At 32.7% G+C, this 12,650-nt stretch overlaps 2 protein-coding genes across 2 annotated transcripts in view; one reads left to right on the forward strand and one right to left on the reverse strand.

Moving 5' to 3' along the window:
* Positions 1 to 12,559, forward strand: part of LOC134262030 (SUMO-activating enzyme subunit 1-like) — a 54,839-nt gene extending 42,280 nt beyond the window's left edge. Inside the window, exon 9 of the mRNA XM_062744408.1 lies at positions 12,452 to 12,559. Coding sequence (XP_062600392.1) covers positions 12,452 to 12,544 — 93 coding nt within the window. The 3' untranslated portion in view covers positions 12,545 to 12,559. The remainder of the gene's footprint in view (positions 1 to 12,451) is intronic.
* Positions 6,983 to 9,388, reverse strand: LOC134262012 (tripartite motif-containing protein 55-like). The gene is made up of 2 exons (XM_062744393.1): positions 9,225 to 9,388; positions 6,983 to 9,121 (listed from the first exon to the last, which is right to left on the reverse strand). Exon 2 carries the CDS (start codon positions 9,107 to 9,109, stop codon positions 7,406 to 7,408), a length of 1,704 nt encoding a protein of 567 aa, XP_062600377.1. The 5' UTR covers positions 9,110 to 9,121; positions 9,225 to 9,388; the 3' UTR covers positions 6,983 to 7,405.
* Positions 12,560 to 12,650: the final 91 nt, after the last annotated feature.

Raw genomic sequence — 12,650 nt, forward strand, 5'->3', positions numbered from 1 at the left:
CCTTGTCTCTTCTCATTCAGTAGATATGACTGTGATAACCAAGGTTAATTTTATTCAGACAGAAGAACAGTCTGACATACAAATGTACATATTTCTATATGAATTGCATGGGTAAAATTGGACCAGTGGTTCTAGAATTCTAGAATTTGGTCATCTTTGAGCCACCAACTGAGAAATTTGCTGTGACATTTAGAATTTTTTTTATTTGTGTAATACAATGCTCCATATGTTCTGTTCATATAAGGTATTATTTATCTCATAAAAATAAAGATGATTATAGCATATGCAATGAATTATACAGCATTTTTATGTGTGAAATGGGTATAAATGGGGCCAAAATCTATTTTTGTCCGTTACCATGGCAACCAAGGTGGTATCCTTAATTTTGAATGTTGATTATGTCATACTGTATGGGCATTAATCACCTGAAAAAGTTTCATTGAAATCGCTCATGGTGTGTGTCACAGCCCTACAGTAAGATTTTGGTTCTTACTGAGAATTGATGTTAAAATGGAAACAAAACGTCCTCAGGTAGTGTAGATTCACAAAATTTTATTCAAACCATTGTCCCCAGATAGGCCGTGGGGGTGTGAGGTTGGACTGCACTAGTCCCATATCATGTCCCATGGGTGTAAGGATGGAATAACAACATGTCAGACCGTATAACGTTTGGGGGTCTGTCAGGGCCACTATATTGATTTCATTTGAAAAAGAGCAAATAAAGTTTTTCTATTTAAAAACAAAGGGTCAGTGTGACTAAGGTGAGCATGGTGGTCCATGAACCTCATGTAAACAGAGAAATCTTTCTTATCACTTGAAATCTTTCCTTAATGCATGTCCAGGAACAACAGCAGAGCTACGTTAGCAGTAATCATGTGTAAACATCTCAGTCTTTGGGTTTAGGTTTCATTTTAGCAGAGCCTCATGAGGAAATGTATATTTTTCTAATGGAATAAAGAGCAAAACAATTTTGAATATTTTTCCCTAAAATAATACGACAGCTGGACCATTGTGATACAGGAGGGATGTGCCCCATGGACCTTTTGTTACCAGAGTTATCTGGCTTTGCATTTGAAATGCAGTGTTCTTATTTTTCCAGAGTTATCTGACTTGGTATTAGAAATTCAATGTACTTACATTAATATTATTTGAAAATACTTCTGCACTATATTTCAACAAAATTGTGTATCTGCAATAGACTTTTTACAGAAAAGAAAACTTCTATATAAATCTTTTACTGATGTATATCTTCATAAAAAAATTAATATTCAAAATCTAATCAGGTACCAATTGCTTAATTATCAATATTTTATAATTTACTGAACTGTTATGCAACATAAACTTAACGATCACGTCCTAGAAATATGACGTTACCTTTCGCCGAAAGCATTTTATAAATGCGGTACAAGTTTCACTTATTATAAGTTTACGGTAAATAGTATTATTACGTACAGTGTAATATTTAAATAAGAAAATGATTTTTCTTATCTTAGGAGACTTTAACAAGTAAAAAATAGAAGGAAAATGGCATTTAATTGAAGATCAAATTTACTTTATAAACGTGCGTGAAAAATGCGTGTTTGCGCGGAAACAGTATATGCGTGATTTTGCTTTAGAAATAGGAAGTGCAGGGAAGTGGGTTAACACAACTGTGTTGTCTATACATGTATACATGTACACAAAAAATTTTAAGGTTGATCCATTTTTTTTTTCAATGTTAAAATTAGTTTTAGACAATTTAAATTTTTCATTGAAAAATTCAGATTTTTGTAGAGGACAATATTTTACTTATAAATAATACATTTCTTTTGAATAATATAAGAAAGCAACATTTTTAATGAGTGAGCAAAGGGTTTATGGACCAATTAATGTATAGTTTCCTGGGACACTTTGTATATGTATAAAATGAAGATTGATGTTAAATAATTTCCTTGTTTGCATTTAATTTTTCACCAAAAATGGACATCTACTTCAACAGTCTGATTTAATTTTACTTCCGTTAAGTTTTTAAAATCAAGATTTGTGCTGAACTAGAGGCCCATCGGCCTTGATGGTCACCCGCCTCAGCTGGGATTTGATTATGTATCGTCAGTGTACGTGTATAAACATAATTCATGATGCACAGGTACCTGGCGTTACTTTTTTAAGATAAAAAATATATACCCCTTACTTAACAATAAACATTAGGTAGAAGGATATTTTTTAATTTAAAAAAAAAGTAACAGCAGGTGCCTTTGGCATGATGGTGACTAAAGTTACAGCTGTGCAAAATGCACTCACTCAAAACTGAACATAATAGAATGTGAAATAACACAGTCGATTTGCCTATCTTCATTGATCCCCTTTATTACACGCGGTATGTAGAGGAACACAGTCGTACATTTATGTAGTTAATGCACTGCAGATTGGTGAGATATTTATGATTGATTGATTGTATACTGTTTAACACCCCTCTCCAGAATATTTCACTGATATGGAGACGTCACCATTGCCGGTGAAGGGCTTTTAATTTAGGCCTATGCTCGGCACTTACGACCTTTGAGCAGGGAGGGATCTTTATCGTGCCACACCTACTGTGACACGGAGCATCGGTTTATACAGTCTTATCCGAAGGACCGCCCCATTTAGTCGCCTTTTACGACAAGCAAGGGGGTACTGAGGACCTATTCTAACCGGGATTCCCACGGGGTTGAGATATTTATGTAACATAAAGCTTGGATTTGACAGTTCGTAGAATTATACCGGTCGTCTGATGTAGGCAAGAAATAAGCTCAGACAGAAAACATTTAGATATAATCAACTATGAGCATACGAGGTAATTGATGCACAGCTGTACAGAAGGTTATATCAACATTTGTATTGTGGTATAAATCCATTTTGACATTATAAAAGAACCCTTTAAGCAAACTCATTCTTACAGTTTGAGTTGTCTCTCTTACATTAAGTTAAGAAATCGAAAATAGAAACTTGAAAATTCAAGTAGTTGTTTTAAGTTGTCATATATGCATTCTTTTTTTGTTTTTATTGGAGGTGGGGGTAACATAATTATTGTAAATGTGCCTCTGTGTACAATACAATTTTGTCGTCTGACAATATCAGGTAAATTAATAAGCCCTTATCCTCATATATTGTGTGGAAACATCAAAAACTTATCTACACCCAGTCTGTTGATCTGATGAAAGGTCTTGTTTCCTCCTGTGAATCTAGAAATATTTCATCTTTCTGTTTCAAAATAAAATCAATGGGAAAAACACTTGATAGTATAAATTTTCTGGCAAAATATATAGACATTTTTATGAAATTTTGCGATGCAAGAGTTATTTCCGTGGCATCGGTAAATCAGCTTAACACCTTACTATGGGAATCCTAATGAAAAATTAAAAATCGATAGACTAAAGAAAATTATTAAACAAAAAAAAACTACTTTATTTTCAAAATAGAATTCATTTTCGGCTCCAAACGCAATATTTAGATTAAAAGTGGCTATATTATTCAGGTTGAATCCACTTTTCTATCGATGTATCAGTGATGTCATACACCTGACTAATGTTGCGTCACAATTGAATAGTTACAAGTTTTCCAGAGAAGTTTGTTAATTTTATTGTTTGCGTAAAAGTGCAAAGAAAAGACTTACAAATTTCTCTTTTTCTGTTTAATTACTCTACAGAGTACATTATCCTAAATTTTAAATAATATTTTTTATATCAAAATGTATTTTATTCACGGGCGGCATCTCAGCTAGATGTATTAGAACAAGTCTGTTTTGAGAAGTAATTTTATACATGTCTAAGAACTAATTTTTCTGAAGATGAAGGAATGTTAAATATTTTGAATTTACTAGATTAACGCAACATTTAAAAATAATATAAGGTAGTCCGATCCTCAGGTTTATAAAATTAGCAGTTAAGTAATCAAAAATACTCATAAAAGTATCTCTGAATCCACAAAGTTATGTAAATTTATCGAGTTATGTCCAAGACACGATGTAGTTACGATATCGACACATTACTTTTTTATAGTTTACTATAATATTTCTCTATCCTTGTGTGTTTATTACAATACTTTCTGTTTTAAGAAGTCTTACTTACTGTCAATATCCACGATATCGTGTCGATATCGAATAATGATTGTTCAAAGAATTATGGTTTCCATCTACAATACTAGTATTGCATTAACATGTGTTACTTGAAAACTATCTTTTTTTTAAAAACTTTCCCTGTAGTGTTGATATCGTCGATATCGACGATGTCGCTTCGATATCGAATCATGTTTGCTCAGCTCTTTATAAATACCGTCCCTGTTACTTTGTATGTTTATTTATCATGTTTAATTACTTTACTTTTACGAAGATTGTACCTGCCATCAATATCGTCGATATCGTATGATTGTTAAAATATATTACTTCACCAACCTTCACCCCAATACAAAATCTTTATTTTTAACATATCCCATGACAATAAGTTCTGTTTCTTCATGCAACGGTTGTGCATATTTACTTTGTGATTAATTAGTTTACCCTACTGTCGATATCGTCGATATCGATGATATCGTATCGATATCGAATTATGATTGTTAAAACATATTACCAACTTTCACCCTCACCCAACATCTTACTTTTAACCTAATCCAAAACAATAACAACCGCTTACCCTTTCCTTATCATAATTTAATTTCATATTCATGCTAATAATGAATGAATTTGACATCACTTGTGACCTTGTAAAATTATGTTATACATCATTGTGAAAATAAATTCAACAAAAAGGATCGATATCGATACGATATCGTCATGGTATTGTCGATATCGACGACATCGACGTAGCACAAAGTCTCATATATGTTACCAAGTATTTCAAATTAATAGTGCTCATCATGATCGATATCGATACGATATCGACATAATATTGTCGATATCGTCGATATAGACATCCAATTCGTTCTTGGACATGTATGAATTTATCCACAGTATTTCTTGAAAGTTAAAAATTAAAGTTAATCATATTCTATAGGGAAAATTGCCAAATCTCCAATATTTTTGCAGAAAATGCGAATTGGGATATCTGCAATGCATTTTCTAATTGAAAATTTATCAACAAATATATTTTAGGTTAAAAAACGATAAGTATCCAGGCATTCAGAGAAATTGTCATGATTTTTTTCTTATTTGGTATTTTTTGTCTTCTATTTCCGTCATATATTCTATAATGTATAGTGTAAAAGGCTTTTGCTATCATTGCAAGACACCACAAATCACTTCTTATTTAATATCTTGCTAAAAAGCATTGGTATCTAAGGCTGGATTCAAGAAAATCTTATTTCTCTAAAACTGTATTATTTTCCCCCTTTTATAGGGTACAAAATGTCAACTTTTATAAGACCTTTTTTAAGACTTCCAAAAACCTTGAATGTTATAAAAATGAATAAAATGAAAATTGTTGCATGAAAAAAAATTCATTTTCAAGCTTCATTTTGATGCATTTTAAATCAAATATTAATTTTTGGAGTTATCCTACCTGGCTGAGGATCGGATATCCTTAACGAAGTTGAGATGTTTACTTCATGATATTTGTAAAAACTTGAATATATTGATCTATGCAGTCAAATCAAAATAAACAATCACCGGTACGATTAAAAATAGAAAACAAAAACCTAAAAAATAAGTTTTAAAAATACTCCTTGAGGAAAATTACTTCTGAACTCCCAACTTCAATTTGGCACTAAAACGGAAGATGGTGTTGTGAAACATTTCGTTTTTTTAATTTTTTTTTTAAAATAATTTGGCGATTGAAACAATCACATACTAACATTTAATATGTAGTAAACACATTTGATTATGTTGGCCAATTCGAAAATGTCTTCACTTTCATGATTTGAAAACATAGGTTATCAAAGATTACGAAGCTCACCTCGACGAATGCTATCAGTTTAAGTTCAATTTAATGTAAAACTAAACAGTTAGTATTTATTCTGACATCAATATTCAAGCAAGTTCTGTTTAAATAGGTCTAAAGGTTCATTGGGAATTAACGTGTTCAAAAAACTTTAACCTGGTCACTCGTTTGGAAAATGAAGGTCAAATCCAGATCCAAGAAAGTTTTGATTGTCCATATTAGATGAAACATCCATGCAAGTTTAGTCCAAGTAGGGCATACAGTGTTTATGGAATAACCTAGTCTCTCATCTGGAAAATGTAGGTCAAATCCAGCATCCGAAGCTAGTCTGGTAGCGTCCATCCCTAGATACATCATCCAGGCAAGTGTAGTCCGGGTAGGACTGATAGTTACTTGGGAATGGACCTGCTCCTAAAACTTTAACCGGGCCAATGGCGCCGACGCCGACGCTGGGGGTATAGCATAAGCTCATATCGACTTCGTCGACGTTACATGCGGTACACTGATCACAATATTACATTAAAACAAAGACTAAACAGATTGAATTTCCAAATCTAAACCTTACTTCTACAATCTCGTTGGCAATTTTATCGTTTAGCTGAAGATTATACTGTATTCAATCACTTCATTTATAACGTATTTATAACCGTGACTAATCAAATATCGATCGTTGTTTTAACAGAGTAACAGTCATTGTTGTACCGGGGTAGTTTAGATGCACTAATTCGTCTAATATATAGTTTAATATTTATACAAATTCATAAAATCCTTGATGGTTTTTCTGTTGATTGAAGAAAGATAAGTTTGACAATTTGCATTGACCATTCTCTTTCCAGTTCCTACTATGCTCCCATTACACCTCTGTTAACACTTGATATACATGTACACGATTCTCGAAAAATATGAACAAAAATGAAAGTTTGTATCAATTATCATTTTGAATTATATTTCTTATCGGTAAACACCATTTCTTCTTTAGAGGATTTTAAATTAAACTTCCTATATTTACTCCAGCAAAATAGTCCCTACAAACTATGAAAATAAAATTGTTTTGAGTGAAGTAAAATTTAAAGGAAATGATAAATCTTCATTTTTATCAACATGACCAATATTCCAATAGTTATTTAAGATTTAAATTTCAAATTTTAACTATTTAAAACGTGTACAAGAATGTTGTACAACGTTAGTTGACAGAGGTGTTAGTAGCGTAGTAGCAGAGACAACTCCGGATAAAAACATTCAACAGTGTCTAGTCAATTCGACCATGTATACAAACAATGTTTTAAACTGTAACTGACATATTGTTTTAAACTAAGACTTTTTATTTCACTCCTGTTTCACTCATTTGACCTACACTGCTATCTTCAATTTAAAAAAAATGAATTTTTTTCATACTTGATGTCATTAAAACATATCAGGCTTTTGGTATATTGTTTATATAGTTCCTTTTTAAAAAAAATGAGTTCTTAATGCAAGTTTCCATAGTGTTTGATTACAACATTCAGTGATGCTATTCAACGCAGATATTTCAGTTTTCTCAGTTTTCTTTGATGAGCAACAAATAGATTGTCATTTGTATCTGTACACAGTCCCTGGGGATAGGTCAGACCACAGTCTATGTAACGGAGGAACTGTCCATTCTGGTCTATGATGTGGACACAGTGATTGTTAACATCAGCTGTAAGAATGTGACTCTGACTGTCTGTGGTGATTCCTTGAGGACTGAAAGGTTTTGTTGTTGGAGCAGGTGTATGTCCAGTGTACTTGAATATCAGTTTCCCTGCCTGATTGATTACCACTACTGCATGAGCTCCATTGTCAGAAATACAGATATCCAGATTCCTGTTCTCAATTATCTTTCTGTAACAGAAACCAGATGAGTAGAGAGGTTTACCTTTATCATCAAACTGAATGGTTTGCTTCTTTCTTTTTGAGCCATTGTAACGGACAACTTTTGTTTGCTTGCCATCATCACTGTCCATGATAACCAGGAAGTCACCAGATGAAGTACAACTGACACTGCTAGGTATCCATTTCTGTAATCTGATTACCCCCTCTATCTTCTCATTCTTCACAATATTCACAGTTCTATCATGATCAGTATAAACTAGATCTCCACTTTTTGTCACTGCTATGTCAAATGGCCAGTTCCCTGACATGGTTGTGATTGATTTGAGTAGTGATCCCTGACTGATGCTGTAGAGTTTCATGGCGTTTTCACGTCCACTTGTCCAGATTTCGTCATCACTCAGGCACGCCACATTGAAAAGTCTATCATACTCAGTGTCTATGAAGGTTACAGTCTCTGGTTCATCAAGCAGCTGTTTGACTGGAGTAGAAGATCCAGCTTCTAGTGATTTCTGTGTTGTCTTCATGCTGTAGCCATGTTTATCTGTGGTTAATGAACTCTGTGATAAAGTTCTAAACAATTTACTGAGTTCTACTGTTTCGATTTTTCCTGGCATAAATTTAGGTGTAGACAGCACGATCTTTTTGGGAAGATTTTTGTATCTATGTTCGATTGATGTTTTTTTACTGAATAGTTGTGAAATGTCATTGGTGTCTATTGCCCTTTCAACTGAATCAATTTCCTCCTTGATGTCAGACATCTCAGTGTTTATTTCATCCAGATGTTTCTGTAGAGTTTGTAACTGTGTATTTTTCATCTCATCAACTTCAGCTTTAAGTTTCTTGACAAACTTGCCAATTTTTCTGTGCCAGTCCTCTCCATGTTTTGTAATGGCTGTTGAAAGATCCCCATATTCATTTTCTAACTCACACATTCTGTTTTGTACATCAGAGGCAATATCCTGGTAGGTTGGATAAATTGTATCATTTAGTTCATTACTTTCTTTAATCAAAATGTCCTTTTTTTCATCCAGAACTCGCAAGATTTTAGATAATTCATGACCTAAGTGTTGATTTAATTCAAGGCAACTGATGCAGACAGGAATGTCACATTTTTTACAGTACATTTCACATCGTTCTTTGCTATGAGTTGTACATGTAGGGTAGACGGGAATGGATTTCCTCTCCTGAAATTTGACGACTATGTGATCCTTAGATTCATCAGATATGTGTTTCTCAACGCATGCTGTGCACAGGTTGAAAAGACATGTATCACAGTGCATCTGTGCTGCAGCGATCTTACACAGGTCACATCGCATCACGTCTTGGGCACTGGTACGGTCACATTGCATGGTACAAGGGTCCATCATTAAATTCTGCGACTGAAACGATAAAAGTTAAACATTAATATCAGTTTATACATTTATTTAATAGGTTTGAAGGTGAAAACAAACTTTTCTCAGAAAATAGAACTACATTGTATACCCGAGGCAGTTGTAGAACTGTAGCAGAACTGTAGCTCTCCTCTGGAAAGTATTTGAACACTGACTTCAGTAATGACCTAGAACGTTCATCAAACTCTAAGTGCTGACGTGTATGAACTCTAATCAAGTGACCAACTTACCTGTATCCACAACCTTACAGGTCTTTATTCCTCCTAGTCTACACCATCATGCGTCACCATGCTTAATCGATCGTGCTTAAGTTTCACATATTTATTTTATGTTACTCATCGATTGAATGAAAGCAATACTACTTTGCTTTTGAAATACAGAACCCAGCGCTACCACTTACAATACAGACCAATCATACTTAATTATTTTTTATGAGAATGCAGTGAACAATTATCACATGTGGATAGGCAAAGCAAGATCTAATCATTGTAATAATGAAATTGATCGCTATATAGAATATTGTTAGCGAAGTATAGTCTTACTTATTTCATGTTGTAAATGTCTTCATGCATATTAACTCTACTTGTTCTAATTTCAACAAATACGACACGGTTTTTGAGGACAGAAAAAGGACTTTGACTGACCACGTGTTGCTGCTAACTACAAATGCTGCACTGGTAAACAATCATTCAATATCGTTGATCAATATTCACGGGGTACTGTTGGATTCTGTGCTTCATTTGCAAAGTAGCCTTGATTTCATTCAAATCAAACATCCAATCGAAGACTAATGTGGGTATCAATTTGTAAAATTTTACTATGGTCGATCAAGCAAAATGACATGCCGTTATTGGAATGATAGTAGTATTTACTTAGGATTTAAATACCTCTAAGAGATTGAAAATGTTCCTGGCTTTTATATATAATTTTTTTAAAGATACCAGGTGAAAAAAGTATAATACTACAAATCTTAATTCACTTAGCCACCCTTTCTTTTTAAGTTATTCCAAATGAAATTTTGGAACAAATTTTGGAGGTATTTTAGTTTGATTAAGTGTAAAACGATAGTATAATTTAGGTCGGCTAAATTGAGGTTTTGTCCAGAACAGCTATGTCATTATTAATTGCATCAATATGGAAACATCCTGAGGTAGTGTATATTCAAGTTTGTTCCACAATGATCGATGAGGACAGGTAGGGACCACAAAAGGAAAGAAATGTGTGCACTTGCAGAAATTTTTTTAAAGTCTTTTCCTCAGGGCCAGCATAGCCACAAGTTTATGGTATTGATTAAAAACATCCCAATGTGGGGATTCAGCTTTGGTTGTAATGTTAGTTAATTTGGGGAATCAAGGGCCACAACATGAAAGTTTGTGAATAAAATAATGACATAAAGAAAAAAATCAGCAGAGCTACAATCATCAGCATTGGTTAAGACTGTGGCCCATAAGTCTTATGTTGCCAGAGTAATCTATCTTAGCAATAGAAAATCTATTGTATTTACATTGTATTTGTTATCAAAGAAATATTTCTGCACTTTTTTCATTACTGATTTTTGAGCATCATCAAGTAGATTCAATTGAAATGAATCCAGAATCAGGAATCGAGTTTAGTTTTCTTGTTGCCTGTCAGATTCTGAAAGTAACCACCTCTTCTTATGCAACATACCAGCCAAAGTTGGGGTCAATTACTTTGAAATGCAATTAAATACTTTCAAATACTTTGATAATTTTGTAAATTACTTACACATGTTACAATAACATCGATTTTTTCAAATGTAATTAATTACTCTCAATAAATTTGACAAATATAATAAAATACATTTTAATTATTTCAATTTCATTTCTTTAAAAAATCTTCAAAAACACATACAAGTAAATACAGGCATTAAGTACATGTACTGAAATTTTCTACGGTTTTTAGTTCATTTAAATCATCTTTAGATCTCAAACACAGTATCACTGACTCAAACACCAATTTTCGGGCGTAAAGATTTTTAAATTCATCTAGTACCCTTGAATTCCTTTTTGATTCTAAACAAGATGTTTTTATAGTAAAATTTTGTTTTTTTTGTTCCTGAGTATAAGGGATGGGGTTGAATCACACCTGAACAAAATTAGAACCTAGTCCTTTACTTTTTGCCATGGGCAGCATGTCGTGTTGTATAAATGTTGTATAAACAAATGTATACCCAAACAAATTAAACAGAATGAGACATTTAATTTTCGAATAAACACAAGCACATGCCGAACATACGTAGCACAAACATGAATGCAAACTATGCATACCTTACTGCGTAAACTTTTAACTTAAAAAAAGTAATTGAAATGTAATTTAAAAAGTAATTGAAAACACATGCTATTTTTAAAAATGTATTTAGTATATTCAATAACTTGTAATTGAAAACAGACTCAATTACAAATTACTTCCAATTACTTTGAAAAATGTAATTAATTACACTCATGTACAATTACTTTTTTCAATTACCCCATCCCTGATATTTGAATAAATCCAATTTTAAATTGTAGTATTTAAACATCAGAAAATCTTCAGCTGAGCTGTTTTTAGAAATATAAGAACAGTTATAGCTTTGACTCTATGTTTGTTTTATATAACCGGCTTTACTTTGGAAGGATGAGCCTAATGATAACTTTTTATCAATTCTGAATACAGTAATACATGTACCTGTGTAATCTACTGACGATAATTTCTTTTTCTACGATGGGATAGAGGACAGTAGCTTAGTGGTCCTGAACCTGGAGCCACGTTATTGGACTTTATTCCATGAAATGCAGTCTCTCTATATAACTGTATTGTTTTCTATATTTACAGGAATTAACATGGAAATACCAGCCTCATGATAATTTTTTTTATCAATTCTGAATACAGCAGTATCTCGGTTATCTATGTTTTCTATATTTACAGGCTGTATCTTATTAATTCTGAATACAGTTGTATCTAGATTATCTATGTTTTATGTATTTACGGGCTTTATCTTATTAATCCTGAATACAGTAGTATCTAGATTATCTATGTTTGTTTTATATATTAACATGCTGTATCTTATTAATTCTGAATACAGTGGTATCTCGGTTATCTATGTTTTCTATATTTACGGGCTTTATCTTATTAATTCTGAATACATAGGATCTAGATTATCTATGTTTGTTTTATACATTTACAGGCTATACCTTATTAAATCTGACTACAGTGGTATATGGGTTATCTATGATTGTTTTATATATTTACAGGCTGTATCTTATGAATTCTGACTACAGTAGTATCTCGTTTATCTATGTTAGTTTTCTATATTAACAGGCAGTATCTCTGAAGGATCAGCCTCACGATAATTACTTCTTCTATAATGGGATCGAGGGCAGTGGCTTAGTGGACAAAATCTCAGCATCTTAACCTTTGAACCAGAGTTTATCATGACCCTGGGGCCATGTAATACCGTTACATTATCATGTAATGCAGTCTGTCTGTATTGTTATTCATCTCATTTTGTCAGTTGATA

The sequence above is a fragment of the Saccostrea cucullata genome, unplaced genomic scaffold (genome assembly GCF_032062105.1).
Source record: "Saccostrea cucullata isolate Sc308-1 unplaced genomic scaffold, CSIRO_AGI_Scuc_v1 ctg2101, whole genome shotgun sequence".
Taxonomy (NCBI): domain Eukaryota; kingdom Metazoa; phylum Mollusca; class Bivalvia; order Ostreida; family Ostreidae; genus Saccostrea; species Saccostrea cuccullata.